Below are 18,659 nucleotides of genomic sequence, written 5' to 3' on the forward strand. Positions count from 1 at the left end.
AAAAAATAAGTAACGATGAGTAGAATGTGAATCAAGATGCATCTTTTTGCGAAAAAGTTGAAAAGGATATGCCTTATCGTCACCCGAAGAGCGTTGGGCCAAAGCCCTTAAGGGTACCATTCAGCACTTTGGAAGTGTCGTTCAGCACTCCAAAATTGCCGAATGGTACTCTTGGATGCCTCGCACTTTCGTGTTCAGGTGCGTTTTGGACTCATTTTTTAGGTTTTCTTGAGCTAGGCCTTGTACTTAGACGTGTTTTCAATCCGTATTCTAGGATTTTTATCTCTTTTCTGGACAATTCAAGTCTTTTCAGTAGCAATTATCTTGTAAATAAGTACTTCAAAATAAATCTTAATAAAGCTCAGATTATCTATAATTTTATTGTTATCCAATTATCCCCCTTATTCCTATGCAAACAATCCTATTTTAGACACTAATTATCAACCAATCACAAAATTATTTAATTAATTTTAATTGTTTAGCCAATCAGAATTAGTTTAAATTAATCATGAGTGATCGACTCTACCTAGACGCAATGCATGCTAACCGTGCAAACTTGATCATGCGATATCTTTCGATCCAACAGTCCAATTTGGAAACCGGGCATATCGCCACGACCGTTAGAATCTTAAGACCATTTTTATGATATGCAATGAACAAATTAATGCATGTAATACAGTCATGATTTTTGGGGTACATGGATGGTCATTCTAGTCACTCTTTTTGATTGAATCATGGGTGCAAAATCGAGTGTCTACACTTGCCTGGTTCTTCGGACCATATACCTTGGGTAAATTAATGCTCCTTATTTGTTTAAGTGTTAAATAGAACCTCGGTCATGTTTGGTTCCTCGAACTACATACCTTGGGTAAATTAATGCTCTTTATTTGTTTAAGTGTTAAATAGAACCTCAGTCATACCTGGTTCCTCAGATCACATACCTTGGGTAAATTAATGCTCCTTATTTGTTTAAGTGTTAAACAGAATCTCGGTCATGCCTGGTTTCTCGGACCACATACCTTGGGTAAATTGATACTCCTTATTTGTTTAAGAGTTAGGTAGAACCTCGGTCATGCCTGGTTCCTCGGACCACATATCTTGGGTAAATTAATATTCCTTATTTGTTTAATTGTTACATAGAATCTCGATCATGCCTGGTTCCTCAGACCACATACCTTGGGTAAATTAATGCTCCTTATTTGTTTGAGTGTTAAACAAAACTTTGGTCATGCCTGGTTCCTCGGACTATATACCTTAGGTAAATTAATGCTCCTTATTTGTTTAAGTGTTAAACGGAACCTCGGTCATGCCTAATTCATCGGACCACATACCCTGGGAAAATTAATAAGTACTTTTTGTTTATCTAAATGTTCAATCTTTATCTCTACTTATGGATTCAAAAAAGACTAGTGTTTCAATTTTGTGGATCTTGGAATTCCCAATAAACCAAATCATATTTTGATTTGGCAGGTCATGTTTAAAAAAAAATATTTGGTAAACTTAATAATGATAACACATATGTGACAATACACACTTGGAGTTAACTGAAACTTTTCATAATTTTTCATTAAAGTTTTCCACTGATAAGAACAAACTTTAAAAAAAAAAAAAAAAAAAACAAGTAAAATAGAAAAGCAATGTCCTAAGTATTGACTGGTGGAGGAACATCGATGCTGGCTATTGATGGTGGGTTAGAATGCTTGGTTTCCTTCTCCTTGGCTGGTTCCAAAGCAATGCTAGTAGCATCATCATCGGTGGACTCGTTGGTCGGAGGAGCTTGGGAAGTAGTGGTTGGTTGGGAGGTTGGTTAAGCCGCTTCCCATAAGGCTGGAGGTTAGAAGATATTCTCGGTTTTCCTCAAGTCCGAGGAAGCATCCACCCCGACCAGGTTCAGTGCTTCAGTCCATACCTGAAGGCAGTAACCTCGGCAAACTTCGATGATCTAGGCCCTCAGAATATCTTCTGTCTCTTTCACCTCAATGTCATAGCCAGATTGCTTGGCTTGAGCAATGGCTTCTTCTTTCTTCTCTAGCTCTTTTCGCTGAGCTTTAATATGTTCTCGAGCAATCACCATTTGCTCCCCAGCTTGGCGAAGTTGCTAGCGTTGATCCTTAGCCTGCTTCTTGGCGACGGCTAGAGCGGCTTCAGCGCTCTTTCTCTCTCTATTCACCTCGGTCAACTTTATGCCGAGGTCCTTTATTTTATTTTTGGCCATGGCCATAGTCTTGGCTGCAGATACTTGGCGTGCCTCTTCATCCTTAGTTGAGCATGGGCATGGTCCACCCATTCCTCGACAATGTTTGTTGTTTGGATTGCCTGAAAGAAAGTAATAGCATGAGGGCAGGCCAGTAAGTTACATTTAAAAAAAAAAAAAAGGAAAAGAAGAAGAAGAAGAGAGAGATAATAGGTAAAAGTTTATACCATGGCCAAGTCCCTCTTTAAAGTTAAGAAGACCTCATGCTTTTTTAAGGTCCTCAGGTCAGCCATGTCTTGTGGTAAGAGTAGGAGTTGTTCTAGAGCGTCAGCCACATAGCCCACTTTCCCCTTTTAGAAGTCCCTAATGGAGGAGTCCAATGGGAGTGGGGCTCCATCCAACTTGAGTGAGGGGTTCCAGATCGCGACCTTGGGGCGGCGATCTAAAACCATCTCCATTCTCGAACTATCCGTTGCATTTTTTCTTTGTGCCCCTTTGGCAATTTTTGCCCCCCTTTGGGGCTTGGGTTCTTTGGAAGGAGTAATCTCACATTCCTTAGATACTTCTTTACCTTTTTTTTCCCTCTTCCTCTTCTTTTATGGCTGTTAAGAAGGGGAGGTACGGGTAGGAAGAGGAGTGAAGGGTTGAGGTTGGATGGCTACTTCGGGTGTGGACCCCCCTGCATGTGAATCCAGTAGCTCAAGGAGACTGATGTTCTTCTTACGTTGGAGCACTATGGCTTTAGGTATGTCAGCTGACTCTTGGTTGCTACTGATTTGAGCGAAAGGTAGAGGCCTAGAAGTGTTGCTTGGTGATTCTGTAGGGTGTGGTTGGTCGAATATTTCAAAATCTTCTTCTTCCGAATCTACCACCTCAAATACCCTAGTTGCTTCTTCCTCTTGAGTTGAGTCTGAGGATATCACTTCTTCCTCAGTGGCACATTGGTTGGGGAGCTCAACTTGGTGTGTTCCTTCAAGGGGAGGTTCAGTGAGGAATTGGCACTGTAACGTTTATTTGGTGTAGCCGAGGATCTTTAGCATTGATGACATTCTTGGGTGATTGAAAGTTGGATGAAATGGGCTTGTACCCGAGGATAATGTGGGTAGCATGCAATTGGCCGTTTGTGTGAAGGAAGATTTCAGACTAAAGAATCCTGTTGAGATCTTCATCATTGACTAAACCGAAGTTAGGAGTTGTAAAATGCTTATCTGCAAAAACCAAAAGTAAAAGGATGATTAGACAAGAAGTAGAAAAAGGCACTCAGTAACCAGAAGGAAAAGGATTATGAAATTGAGATTTTTGCTTTAGAGAGGGGAAAGAGTAGGGTACTTAATCCTAGAACACCCCACCGTCTGACCATCTTGCGTCGGATAGTGTAGGCCATCATGCTATTCACCCGAGACGATCAAGAAATCCTGGTCCAAGCCCTTGTCGGATTTAGGGAGGCATGAAAATAGTCTGACCGAGGGAACCCTAGTTTGGAGTTAAAACTCGGTGTCTTTAAGGTATTGGCAATTATATACCTAGTTGACGTCATGGTAGGAAAGGTTTACCCCCATTTTTTGGTTTAAGGCATCAACACTACCCAATATTCTAAACAAGTTCGGGGAGCATTAGGTTGGGTAGAGTTTGTGGGCAATTAGAAAATCCCTAGTTACTCTCCCCATAGGGATTCGCAGTCCCCTTTCAATAAAGGCGATCATAAGGATCACCACAGCCCCTTTAAGCCTAAAAGTGTGCCATTCCCATAGGAGGCAGTGTCGTATGTCAACCCAAGGTGGTATATTGTACCTAGCTTTAAAGGCTTCTCTACCCTCGAGCGTATCTACCAAACTAGTAAACCTACCCATCCAAGAAAGAAAGGATCCTAAAGCTATAATGTGAACTAAGTGGTACTTACAACGAAATATGAAAGGAGCACCTCAGACTGCTTCTTTGAGATATTGAAGTTTTTGGAAATGGAGAAAAGGAACACCTCACACCCTTTATATAAGGAGAAGAGATGAATGGGAAAGTTCCTACTCGAAATCCTATGAAAAACCCCTGTTGTAGGATCTTCATTGCATCATAGAATGTGGAAGACAGAGCGCCGTGCGAAGCAATTAATGGTGTGTCTCAAATGCTGAAGCATCAGGAGTGTGCGCAGAGCAGGTGAAAAGACGTTACCACGTGGGAACGTTCCTTAAGTGCGTAAGGTTTGGGGAAAGAATCAAAATTCCACATTCATTGGAAAAGAAAGAGTAGCAATTTTGAGGGGCTATTGTGGGGTGGTGAAGTCCGAGTAGGCGTCTTGGGCTATGGGCCATGCCCGAGGACGATAATGTGCCCAAGGATGATTAATGGGATTGCTAGGCTTAGGTCAATGGGTCGAGGATAAATGAAATGAATAATGGGTCAGCTCTAATTTCCGAAGACCTAGGCCACCTTGGGAGAGCTTCAGGGAAGTAGCAAGAAACTCAGTCAATCATGAAAGGCAAAAAATCTGGGAAGAAGGCTGCCATCACTACATTAAATGCACTGCACCTAATGAACTGACCACATTTATGGAGAAATAACACTTGAACAGTGGCAACTCAGCTTACAACTACTAACAAAGCTTCCAGGAGGTTCTAATGGGACAAGCATCCAAAGGATTTTCTACTAAATCAATAGGTGGAGTGCTGAGATAAAGGGTGGTAGGAATATATAAGGAAGGGATCACCATGAAAAGAGGTGAGGTAATTGGAGAAGGAAGAAAAAGAAGAAGAACACATTGTATGGAGATAAGCTTGATTGAATATAATAACATCTCATCCTTGGACTTGACCGAGGAGCTCTATTTCCATTAATTTGTCTTACTGTCTTGAATCCATTCAATTGTGATATACTCTTTTTGTAAGATTGTTCCCTGAATTAACCCATTCTCTTACAAATATATTGTTTTGGGCTTGTTGGGCCATCATCCATTATTCTTGGTGGGTTGTGGTTCAAATTTCGGTCCTTACAAGTACTATACTTAAGTTTTGTTCAAAATTAATAATAGTATCTTCGCCTAATATAAAGAGCAACCATGAGCATATTTCATAGTTGAAATTTTATAAACTAAGGCTGCGTTTGGCTCCATGTAAATGAATTTCTGAGTGTAAAATAATTGCAGGTGAAAATATTTTTAGGAAAGGAAAATATTTTCTAGTGTTTTGTTGCATTTTGAAAATTGTATTAGAAAGTATTTTCAAGTGTTTGGTAACATTCTGAAAAATACAAAATTTCTACTAGTTTCTCACATTTTCTCAGCCATTTTCTCAATTTCCAAACAAATTTTATAATAGAAAATTGTAAGATATAAACTTTTTAAAGAAACAAAAATCAAAATAAAATCATTAAACTTTCAAACTCGGTCAAATAAAGAGGGGGAGGAAGAAAGAGTGAGAGATTGAGGGAAAGAGAGAGGTAGATCGAGAGAGGTTGAAATCGGGTCAAGGCTTCGATTTGTGTTTGACGTTGACGATGAGCTTCAACGGTGACTAGAGCAAGATGACAAGGGATGGGTGTGGTGGGATGGGGAATGGTGGGTTTGAGGAATGGGTTTGTTGAAGTAGGACAGATGGGGTGTGGTGGGTTTGAGGAATGGGTTTTCAAAAATTTCAGGGATGGGTGTGGTGGGATGCTCAAATCGGTTTGGGCATTGCTTGACAAAGATGGAGGGGACTTTCGACGAGGATGGGTTTGAACAAGATGGGTTTGAGCAAGAAAAGAAAGGAAGGAAGATGAACAGAGCACTCACCGTCGCGTGTAGGGGACGAGGATGGTGATCTAACCGGTGAGGATGTGCTTGGGAATCACTTCAGGTGGAGTGTGCTTGAGCTCTCTCTCACTCTCTCTCTTTTCAAGTGTGTAGTTCGGAAATTCGTTGAAGGTAAAATAAGAGAGTAAACGATTTTACAGCTTTAGGGAGTTATTTTACAGTCAACGTGTATTTGAATATCCGTTTGACCGTATTTTTCGTAGGTACCAAACATACACAAGAGTGTAAAATAACTTCCTAAAAGCGTTTTCAGGCGAAACAAATGTACCTTAATTCTAAAAAAATGAAAAAAAGAAAAAGAAAAGAAAAGAAAAAAGGTTAGAAAAAAAAAATTCCAGATTAATTACAACCCTAACCCGCTCATTTCATGCGGGCTAATGGGTAATAACTACAAGGAGAGGCTCCCCTCTCGAAAATTATATTATGTACCGGCATATATGTCGGGTACACTATATATATGCCGGGTACACCATTTAACTGCTCCTCCCCTCCCGTTAACAACTCTCACGTTTCCTCATTTTAATACAGATGGGGGACACGTGGCAAGTAACAAATCTAACGGCAGAAAATAAAACACGTTACAAAGTATTTTTTATTCTTAATTGCCCGCACCTTTCAGCAATCTCCTTGCAAACCCACCGGGGCCACCATTGATGCAACAACGGCTTTGAGCAAACAGGATGGAGCCATTGGAGATGATGCGTCTTACAACGACTTTGCAGCAAATCGGAAACAATGGCAAAGGCGCAGGACTTGCCTTTCCGTCGATTGAAACACATGAACTTTTATTGATGGTGGGATTTATTTGTGAATTCTCATGCTTGAAACTGACATCAAATCTAATCCAATTCTCCAAAACCACCATCTATAAAAATAAAAAAGAACTATCAACCCATATTCATTCTACCCATATTCGCAAATCTAGAGAAACCAAATCCACATTAAAAAAAACTCAGCCTCTGCCGTCGAACCAAACGGCCCAACTTATCTAGTTTCGCTCTACCGCAAGCTCATCGGAGGACCTTCGTTTCGTGCGCCACTGCCAGACCTAGCTAGCCTCGACGGCGACACTCACCGCCACATCAGTCCCAACTGCCACAGTTTCTTGGGTGTGTTCCTCGCAGTCGCACGCAACCAAACTGCAACAAAAAATTTCCAGCATGTTTTGAACTGAACACCTCTGATGCTCAGACCATGAGAGTGGTGACGGGAGAAAGAGGAAAAGAAGGATTGAGAGAATGACATGGCATATTTTTAGCCTTTAGATTATTTATTTGCCACGTGTCCATCTATATTAAAATGGGATAGTTTTAAACGGGAGGGGATAGTTTTAGAGTTTTTTTTTTTTTTTTTTATCAAAAAAACGGGAGGGGAGCCACTCCCATATCTATAAACCCTATAAGCCTTTAACCCCAAACTCTAAACCCTCACCCTCATTGCCCCGTTTCTGCACTCTCCAGCCATCTCCCATGGCTCCAGCTTTCGTTTTCGAAACCTCTAGCGACGAAGAACACGATGATTTTCAACCCGAAAACGAAGAAGAACAAGACGAAGAAGAAGAAGAAGAAGCAGAAGACGAAGACGAAGATGAAGATGAAGACGAAGAAGAACAGCCCTTGAATAAGAAAACAGAATCTCCATGGGACTTTGCTCCTTACTACGAATCAGTAGCTGAAGAACACGCCCGCAAAAGCACAACTTCCATCGATTTCAAAATCTCCAAAGCACTCCAAAATCGTACCGTTCCTATCATCCCCAACGACGATGACTCTGAATCCGATTCCGACAAACAAGAAGTTAGTACCAATCTTCTCTCTCTTCTAATCCCTAAATTCGATAAATCTGTTATATCAACTTGACTCTCTCTCTCTGCTTGTGCATTTAGGAAGAGGATAGGATTGAAGATGAGGATGAAGAGACCGGTGATGCCGTTGGCGTTAAATCGTTCTATGTGCCTTCTGATGGAGCTTCATTTAGTGCCAATTCATTCATTGAGCTCAATTTATCGCGGCCTTTGCTTCGTGCTTGCGAGGCCTTGGGGTACAGTAAGCCCACACCAATTCAGGTTTCTCTTTAATCAGCTATTCCATTTCTTATTTATTCATGTGCGCTTGTATATATGCCATTTAGGTTTGCTGAATTTTATGGTTTTGATGATTGTAGTCGGCGGTTATACCGCTAGCAATGAATGGGAGTGATATATGCGGGAGTGCAGTTACTGGTTCCGGGAAGGTAAATTGTTCTTTCAATGCCATGATTTGCATAGGAGTGTAGTGAAATTCGATGTTAGTATATAGTTCAATTGAAGTTATGGTTTTGCAATTGTTCCATTATGCAGACAGCTGCCTTTGCGCTGCCTACTTTGGAGAGATTACTGTTCCGTCCAAAGCGTGTGCCAGCAATAAGGGTTCTTATTCTTACCCCAACCAGAGAGTTGGCAGTTCAGTAAGTGTTATTTTGTCCTACTTGTTATTCATTTTTCATATAGCAAGCTATTTTATAAGAGAAATTGTAGTCTTGTTGCTTCCATTTTGGTCATGCTTTTAAGTATGAATAATCCATTTTATAGATGTTCCAATTTTATGCTTTGCTTTTTAAGTATGCATAATAGCATAAGGTTTTGAAAGTGAAGTTTGCTGAGAATGGTGTTGTGTGTACTTGGTTGTCATGCAAGGAAATCTTGGTATAATTTTTTTTTTTTTTTTCTCGTTCCTGGTGACTTGTTTCTTGTAGTTATGTGCAAAAATGGTGTATGAAGTTCAGTTTGGCTGTGGCAGCTTCAGATTGTGTCTCCAAATCATCCATTTGGTTACTATTGGGACCATTTTTTTTTTCCTTCCTTTTTCTAAAAATGAGAGGCAATTTTTAATCTTAAATTCTTGTATGCTAATGATGTAATTTTAACTAATAAACCTGAAACAGTGGTTTACATTAGACTGTGAACTGGTGATTTGGAAGCTAAAGGGTTAGTGGGTTTAGAATTGGGATGAATTATATCATGTCAAGTTTAATTTTAATAAGGGTAAATTGCAAATTACACTCCTAAAGTTTTGGGGATGATTAGATTTTACACTCTAAAGTTTCAGAATTTGGATTTTACCCCCTATATTTTAGGAGGTTTGGATTTTACTCCATAGAGTTTTGGGGTGTTTGGATTTTATATCCTAAAGTTTCAGAATTTGGGGGTGTAAAATCCAAACAACCTTAAACTTTAGGGGGTAAAATTCAAGTTCTGAAATGTTAGGGTGTAAAATCCAAACACCCCAAACTTTTGGGGGGTAAAATCTAAATTCTGAAACTTCAGGGTGTAAAATCTAATTACCCCTAAACTTTAAGAGTGTAATTTGCAATTTACCCTTGTAATAATTGTAATAGTAGATGCCAGAGAGCTCAAGTTCAAATGGCCCTTTCTTCGCTTGTAAGAATAAGGCAGATGATGAGGTTTTGAGTTCAAGACCTAGCTAATATTTTTGCAAGTTCCAAAAAAAAAAAAAAAAAAACGGTTGTAATAGTAGGCATGAGGAATAACAGAAATGGACGTTTAGAGATACCCAATGGTAGCATTTTTATATGTTTTTGTATGCATGTTCATGTTGTGTTTTTTACCTTTGAAGTTTTGGTTGCACTAAATCCTTGCTTAAAATCAACTTGTACTTGTATTTTTGTGAAGAGATATATCTACTTATGCAGGGTATTAAATTATTCCAGGTCATTTCTTTTGTTTGAGAAGTAATGGTCAATGTTTGTGGTTTATATTTTTTTGCCTCAAATTTTTTTTATGATTATGAAACAACGTTTGAATTATGAATTCTGAGACACCACTTTACATCTCAAGTCCAAGTTAGATTACATTTTCCATTACAAGGCCCACGGGTCAGACTCATACAAGCCTGAGTAAAGATTTTATCTGGAAAATATGATCTTATCTGGTTTGTCAAAGAGAGTGAAAAAAAGGAGAAGAAAATTGACCTTTTTGCTTGCCTGGTTTGATTCTGATCTTTAATTTATAATCAATCAAATTTTGATGTCATCGTGCAGGGTTCACAGTATGATAGAGAAACTTGCTCAATTTACTGACATCAGATGTTGCCTGGTTGTTGGTGGGCTTTCGACAAAGGTTTGATCATGAATCTCATTAAGGGTTTGATTTATGAACACCTGGTATGAGGTGTCTCTGCACCCACTGTGCTATCAGTAAATCCCTTTTTTCGTTTTGTCTTTTGTTATTTTGTTCAACTCATTTGAAATTAAATCTATTCAACAAATGAAAATTAGTCTAAGGTTATTTATATGTAGATTTCAATAAATTGAAATTCAGGCCTTTTTGAAATTAATAAAGAAGAATATGGGTTTTAAGATTATTTTTTTGTTTTTGAACTTCATGAAAGGGGGGATTTATTGTACTTGATAGTTTGTCTGTTTCCACCAGGAATATTGAAGTGATGTCTTTCTATATTAGGTGCAAGAGGCAGCCTTGAGATCAATGCCTGATATTGTTGTGGCCACTCCAGGACGCATGATAGATCATTTACGGGTAAATCAGGAAGCAGTTCTTCTTGCATTGTGCTCAAAGACTTTTACTTCCAAAGTTATCATCTTCAGGTTCTTACTACTGCCATTTGCAGTTAACATTCATTGTCTTGTATGAATGGTGACTTTGGTTGTTGTTTATAATATATCTTAGTCGGCAATCTTGATGTTGGCATAAATGCATATAAAGCAGCATCCTGATATTTACTAAAATATTGTTTTGAAAATGAAAATATTTTTATTGTGGGGGAGATGTTGATATTATGCAGAAATGTGACCCTATTTTAAAATATGGGAGGGTGAAAAATAGAAAAAGAAAAGAAGGATCCTGCTCTAAATTTGTGGTCTACCAAAACTTAACATCATTTGGATTTTCTACGGATTTCACATTTCTAGTAAAACGTTTTTCCATGTGACAGTCTGGAGGGTGGGATGCCATGAATCCTGTTTTCCTAATTACAGTCAATTAAAAGTCTTGTCTTGAGCACATACAATCTATCATACCAGTGCTCCTAAGCTTCAAAAAAAGAAAAAGGAAAGTACCAGAGGCTTATCAATTACGTCAACGTGAAATGTTAAGTCTTTTGGATCAATGGATTTTTCTTGCGTTGTTAATGATTTTCTATTGGTATTTGCAGCGGAACAAAACAGGCTGCACATAGGTTGAAGATTCTATTTGGATTAGCTGGCCTTAAAGCTACTGAGCTTCATGGAAATCTTACCCAAATCCAGCGCCTTGATGTGGGTAGCTTCTATAAATTGCCATTTTGTTTTTGTCTAATATAATTACATTACTCTTTAGTGAAGATAACCATCCTATTTTCTTGTTGTACTAAAATTTTGAAGTTCGTTGGAGAATGCTTTTCCTTGCTTTTATGAGCTTTAGATCTTTTCGGTTTTGTGAATTTTACTTATTGTTGTTTTGTAGGCTTTGGAACTTTTCAGAAAGCAGCAAGTCGACTTTTTGATTGCAACTGATGTAGCTGCTCGTGTGAGAACAAATTCTCAAACTTATTTATTTCTTCTCTCTAAGCCTCTCATGCTTCCATGATTTTTTACTTAAATCATGCCTCTATATTCAACTGTAGTAATTATCTCCCCTCCCTCATCTGCTCAGCCTTTTTTTGGGTTTTTGGGGGGGGGGGGGTGGTGTTGTGTGGGGGGGAGTGTGTTGAGTTAAGGAAAAAGTTGAGCTACAACTCGGTTTGGAGGAGATTCCTCCAACCGCTAAGTGGCAGCATTATAAAGTGAAACATTTCCTGGTCATGTGAGATGCACATGACCAGTTTAACATTAAAAGTTCCCACCCATTAAATCAAATCTCTCTCTCTCTCCAAACTCCAGTACCCCAGACCCTTCTCTCTCTCCTCCATAACCTCCACCACCCTATGCTCTCTTTGCCGGTCACCCCTGCTTGGAATGTTGAATAAAAGGGATGAGTACTTGGGGCTATCCATGGATAGTGATGAAGATGATGAAGCTGGGTTTTGATCTGGTAGCCTAAGTGGAGATAATTGTCTAGAGAAATCTTCAGGAAACCAGCTTCTCAATTCCTATTCGATATTAATCTACAAAATATGATAAACTTGTGTGAAGAAAAGAAGTGCCCCTTTAATTCAAGAAAAAAACGTTATGGAAAATGTGATAATAATGGGGTTTNGGGGGGGGGGGGGGGGGGGGGGGGCGGGCTTGAGTGTGTTGAGTTAAGGAAAAAGTTGCGCTACAACTTGGTTTGGGGGAGATTCCTCCAACTGCTAAGTGGCAGCATTTTAAGTTTAACATTAAAAGTTCCCACCCATTAACTCAAATCTCTCTCTCTCTCTCTCTCCAAACTCCAGTACCCAAGATCCTTCTCTCTCTCCTCCATAACCTCCACCCTATGCTCTCTTTGCCGGTCACCCCTGCTTGGAATGTTGAATAAAAGGGATGAGTACTTGGGGCTATCCATGGATAGTGATGAAGATGATGAAGCTGGGTTTTGATCTGGTAGCCTAAGTGGGGATAATTGTCTAGAGAAATCTTCAGGAAACCAGCTTCTCAGTTCCTATTTGATATTAATCTACAAAATATGATAAACTTATGTGAAGAAAAGAAGTGCCCCTTTAATTCAAGAAAAGAACGTTATGAAAAATGTGATAATAATGGGGTTTCTTACCTCAGTGCCATTGAAAGCTTTCATTGAGTTTCTAATGCCTTACACTCTGAGATCATATGGTAACAACTGAGTGCTTTTGGGGCGACTTGCTTGGATACGTGCACTAGCTCTCAAATAATTTAAGCTTGTAAAGAAAGCAATTGATCTCTTCAACATGCCTTGCCAGCCTAAATTGGCTCTCACCAGGTATAAACTACCTGGTGACTAAGGTAAAAACTGATGGGGTTGATGTGATGATGACAGGTTTTGGGGGAGGAACTGCCATAGAGAGAAATTTGAGTTAACAGATGGGGACCTTTAGCATTAACTGCGTGTTTGTCAATTTGACTGTTAAACTGGTTCCACTTTATAATGTTGCCACCTTTACTCCAAACTGGGTTGTAGCTAAACTTTGTTCTTAAGTTAATGGATGAATTTCTAAGTCCTTTGCATTTCTTCTTTTCTTTTCCTTTGCTCATGCGCTTTTTAGGCATAAATAGAAGATTCCAGTGGTACAAAAAAGCTGGATAATATTAAACTGTTTTGTTATTTGACTATATATTCTGATCGTCTTTTGTAGGGACTTGATATCATAGGTGTTCAAACAGTTATAAATTATGAATGTCCTCGGGAATATAAAAGGTAGATTAAACTTTCTTGATGTTGCCAGATGGTGATATGCACGTGATGGCATGAGGCTCACTTTCTTCATCCTGATGAAATCATTTTTTTTTTTTTTTTTTTTTGGGGGGTCCTTTGTGCAGCTATATTCATCGTGTCGGTCGTACAGCAAGAGCTGGTAGGGAAGGATATGCTGTTACATTTGTTACAGATAATGACCGATCCCTTTTGAAAGACATTGTGAGCATCATTTTCTTCCTCATATCATATTGGGGTTCTTATAATCTTTTGAAATTTGTTTCATTTGTTCTTTAGATTTAAGTAGGACAATACTTTAGTATTTACAATACTAACAATGAGGTGGACTCCTTATTATTATCCGGTAAATTTATTAGAAAATTCTCTTTCATTTTTTATTGTTCTTTTTCTCTATCAGTCTTTTGATACTATCTTCAATTCATATTAATCTCTATTTTTACTTCATACGAAATCTTACCACAAACTGTCTTGTTTTGTTTTTAATTTTATAAATAATTTTCTTTATTATAAATCTTGCTCCTTGGTAGTACTCCAGCTTCAAATTTCTCAAATTTTTAAATTGACCTCGCTCTTAATCTTATTTTGGCTCAACTATTTGATAATCTACAAACTTTGTATATAAAACTCCAATCTGAAAATCCACATTAGAAGTTTTGCGCCTTATAGTTTCTTTTATATCAATTACATAATTATTCTAAAACAGATGTCCCTTTTTGAGAATTACATTGATGCTTCTCCCATGCAACAACAATTGAGGAAAAAAGAAGGCAATAAGAAATTGATGCTTCTGTCAAATCCTCAATAAGATTTACCTTAGTGATGATTTCAATTTGATAGGCTAAGAAAGCTGGTTCCAAGCTGAGAAGTCGAACTGTTGCAGAGCAATCAATAACCAAGTGGTCTGAGATAATTGAGCAAATGGAAGATCAAGTGGCTGAGATTCTTGAAGAAGAGAGGTCTTAGTATTTTCATTATAAAAAATTTCATCTTATTGTTCAAAGCATTGCAATAATTGACTTCAATTACACACAGGGAAGAGAGAACCCTAAGAAAAGCTGAAATGGAAGTATCAAGGGTATGTGATTTTGCATATGTGATGCCTTTGTTTGATGTCATGAGTATGCAGTTCAGTTGTACTTTTAATGACATTTTCTATTATTTTGATGAAGTCATTGTTTGGAAAGTCTGTATTGTCATTTCCAAAGCAGCGATCATGTATATATTTTACATGCTTGACTAATCATTAACTATTCTTAAGATGATTTCTGTACAAGCTTAACATTAATTGGTGCACTTCTATGGTGCATGCAGGCAGAAAATTTGATCGCACATAGGGAGGAAATATATTCACGGCCCAAGAAAACCTGGTTTGTTACCGAAAAGGAGAAAAGGCTTGTTGCGAAGGCATCGAAGGTTATTTCAAATTTGCATACATACATTTATATTCTATTATTCTTAGCTTCTCAATTTTCCCCAAAAGGAAATTGTTTATCTGTACTTATACATAAGTTGGTGCATAAATGGGTGGACATCTTTTTAGATTATTTTGACAATGGCTTTCACATTGCCAATTTGGAACCATCTAGTTCATTCTCAATTTCATCTGATATCTCATGCATGGGATTTTACGCATATTAATTCCATTGTTTCATTCATTGTCTCTTCCTTTTTGTTGTAATTCTTTAGGCTTCTTTGTGTCTCTTGTCATGATGTAGTCTTCTTCTTTTTTTATTTTTATTTTTTATTTTTTTATTATTATTTATTATTTATTTTTTATTTTTTTTAATAATAAAATTGTTCTTATAAAAAACTTGATTATTGCTATATGATTAAAAAAAAATTTGGGACCCAGAAAAGCTTCTTGCAAATACAAATGATGAAGTCATTTTTCCCACCAGCATATGCGGAGAGCTTTTTGTTGTTTTACCCACTTAATATTCATAGTGCCATTCAGTCTTTGCTTGTTAGACAGAGTATTACCTCTTTTCTTTAATGAATTTAGATAATCCTTTATTTTAAAGGACCTCCAATGTGAGAGGACTTTTCCTTCTTTCCATGTCAAAGAGTAGGCAGAAGCTGAGCTAGTTTCTTTATCTCTTAAGTATCCAATTTTTCTAGTCTCTCTCTCTCTACTACCAGCCCCTCCTTCCCTCTCTATTTATCTTTTCCTTTCCCAGTGTACCATCTTATCTCCAAGTGGAATCCTCTCTTCTTAATGACTTTGTTCTTTTCTTAATCTGAACACTTTATCTTGGATTGGAGTTTTAACTGATTAAAACCTGACTCTGTAATCTTATTGACAGGCATCTGTGGAAAAAGAAATGAATTCTGGAAAAGCGGTAATCAGTGCACAAGAAGCTGAAGACCTCAAAATGAAAGAAAAAAGGAAGCGAGAGCATGAGGTGCTTATTATCTTGAATTTGAGATTATTTGTTAATTTAATAATTTTAGATGAAAACTTTTCATCTAAAATTAATTTATCCTTTACCTCTCTTTTACCAAAAAAAAAAAAAAAAAAAAATGATGAAAACTTTTAGTTGATGTACAACATGACTAATGTTCTTAACTGGTATATGTTGTGTAGAAAAATTTGCCACGGAAGAAGCGTCGAAAATTGGAAGCAGCTAGAGAAATGTTGGAGGATGAAAATCAAATGAAAAAATTAGAAGTATGTTCTCCTTTGCTTTTTGAGTTAATTTTTTTCCATCTATATTGAACTATTCTCATAATCTTGGCTTCTAGCAGCGTTTAGTGACATGGAGTATCTGTATTAACTAGTAAGAATCTGAGGCTTTCTGGGACAATTGGATGGCTCAATCTATTTGTAATCTTAGTAATCTAAGAATGTTTTGTTGAGGCAATTGGTTATAGTACCTGAACAACAAAGAAGATTGTGCTAGATTGATTTTGATTGCTATTATTGTTCAAATTTTAGTTTCATCCTTGCTACCTACAGAGTTTATTAGGCATGACATTAAATTGAAGATATGATTGTATTATTCTTAAATGTCATAAATGAACATCATCTATATGCTACTTTGGCAGACTTTGCTGTCTTTTTTCTTCTACATATCTTCTGCTGGTTGATCTTTATGAATTCATTGGTCTTTCAATTGATGGATTTGTACCCCGCAACTTTTTCCTTTTCTTCCTTTTCTTTCTCTCTCTTTTTTATTTTTTAATTATATATATATATATATATTTTTTTTTTAACTTTTTAAGTTGAGGTGTTTTTTGTCAAGTTTGTTAGAAGGTGGCACACACTGTTTAATAAGTAAAGCACTGCAGGGTAATGATAAAAACAAGAATGAAAAGACTGGATTGTCACTTGTTGAACTGGGTTACCGACGGGCAAAAGCGGTGAAGGCTGTGAAGAAGGCACTAGATACTGGCAAGATTGTGAAGAAGAACACCAAGAAATCTGAACATCCTAACCAAAGACAACAATCAAGGACAAGAGAGATGCAGGAGCTATTTCAAAGTGACATGAGTGAGAAAAAGCAGAAAAGAAATTCTGTTCCAGGCAAGAAAAAGTCCAAACATTCATTTAAGAGCAAGTCAAGGTATGAATTAGCTTACAATCCCATTGCACAGTACTTCTGCGGTTGATTTTGATCTTATGTATGTATGTAACATATGTGTGTGTTTGTGGCCTATGTATTTCATGTATGTATGTATGTATGATTTGCAAATATTTTATGCTAAGAACAATGATATGGGAGGCTCAAAGAGAAAATTATTTTTATTTAGTTTTATTTTATTTTTCAAGTCAATTTGTACTTCTATTGGTCAATTATATTTTTATTTTAGGTCCAGTAGTTTATTAGGTTATTACTTATTAGGCATTTAATTTCTAGAAGCAAGGTTATTTTTTTATTAGGTAATTAGGGTTTTCTACACTAGTTAGAATTATGGTTTAGTACTCTTATATAAGAAAAGTATTGTGCTCCTATCAAGGGGGATTATTTTGATGAATAAATTTTCTATTGAAATTATCTCCGTAGTCTGGTGCCGGCTCTAGTCAACCCTAGGTTTCCTAGTGATTTTATAATGCTTGATGCTAACCCCAAGCAGGCCTAGGTGTTGACATCTAGATTCTCAATCTTCTATTTTCCTGTTGTATTGTTCTAGTTTGTCCTGTATCAAATTTGGTATCAAAGCATGATAAAGGGTTGCAGGTTTTCTCTCTCATTTTGTATTTGCACTGCAAATACTCGATGTGAGATCATTCTTGGAAGAAAATGCTTACTTTTGTTCCAACTATTTTTTTCCAGGTATAAGCGCAAGTAGAACTATGAAGTGAAGCTGGCGGCTAAGTTTTCCTTCGACATCTAACTTTATGTGAGAGAACAAGCCGTCAACGGGAATTGTGCATTTGGTGGACGGTGATATATTTGTCTTTGTAACCCATTTTATAGAAGAGTTAGCAGATTCAAAAAGTAGTTTGTGTCAAATATCATTGCATTTTTGGGGTTGAGGATAGGAAAGGGGTCCTGCTGCTTTAGGAAGACATTGATACTGTAGCAACTAGCTGATCCAGTTGGCTCCCCTTCATTTTTGTGATAAATTATTTCGAGGTAGTGTTGTTCCATTAGTTAAGCATTAAAGAAAGAAGGTTGCGTTCCAATCTTCCAAGAGTTTATTAATTTCATCCATATCAGAAACTCGTGTTTTATTTTCAAACTTCGAGTTTTGATCTGCACAAGCGTTAATTACTGTTTATACTTGTCCAGTTAGAGAACTAATTGGGCATCTCTACTCATGCTAAAATGTAAAAAAAAGGGGCTCTGTTTATACTTGTCCAGTTAGAGATCTGGTTAGGCAGCTCTGTTCATGCTAAAATGGAAATAAAAGGGCTTTGTCCTCCAATGGTCCACATGTTGGGTTTTAAATGAATTGAGTTGTTCACAGCAGCCTGAGTTTGGTTTGTATTTGGTCTATTTAACAAATAAGTTGAGCTAAAGTTCCCAAGAGCCTTATTACTCAAATTGGTTTCTAATCGAGACAATCTAGGGTTCTAATTCCCCCCAATCCCAACTACTCAAATTGGTTTCCAACCGAGACAATCTACGGTTTTAATCCCCACAATCCCAACTATTAATATATCCGAAAAAAAAAAAAGGCTCAATGTTAAGTTTAGGATGACTATAAAGGAGTCAATTAAGTTCAAACATAATAATGTATTTATGAGAAGCTCATAATCCATGAGTATGAGACCCAATTAATTAATTTATAATATTATATATTTATATATATAAATGTTAAAAATATGTTTATAGACTTGAAATTGAATTATATAAGTTTAAAATGTAAGTTATTAAGATATCAAATTCTAAATTGATTGTAATTTATTGATA

General features: G+C 37.2%; 1 protein-coding gene across 1 annotated transcript; it reads left to right on the forward strand.

Annotated features, from left to right (window-relative positions):
- The first annotated feature begins 7,337 nt into the window (after positions 1-7,337).
- Positions 7,338-17,985, forward strand: LOC111993268 (DEAD-box ATP-dependent RNA helicase 28). The gene is made up of 17 exons (XM_065782952.1): positions 7,338-7,774; positions 7,864-8,043; positions 8,142-8,210; positions 8,317-8,423; positions 10,017-10,095; positions 10,438-10,580; positions 11,147-11,249; positions 11,437-11,499; positions 13,223-13,284; positions 13,407-13,503; positions 14,140-14,258; positions 14,335-14,377; positions 14,614-14,715; positions 15,606-15,704; positions 15,887-15,970; positions 16,591-16,865; positions 17,577-17,985. The coding sequence occupies exons 1-17, from the start codon at positions 7,448-7,450 to the stop codon at positions 17,590-17,592; spliced, it is 1,968 nt and encodes a 655-aa protein (XP_065639024.1). The 5' UTR covers positions 7,338-7,447; the 3' UTR covers positions 17,593-17,985.
- The last annotated feature ends 674 nt before the right edge of the window (positions 17,986-18,659 follow it).

This window comes from Quercus suber, unplaced genomic scaffold (assembly GCF_002906115.3).
Source record: "Quercus suber isolate HL8 unplaced genomic scaffold, Cork oak 2.0 scaffold_16, whole genome shotgun sequence".
Lineage (NCBI taxonomy): Eukaryota > Viridiplantae > Streptophyta > Magnoliopsida > Fagales > Fagaceae > Quercus > Quercus suber.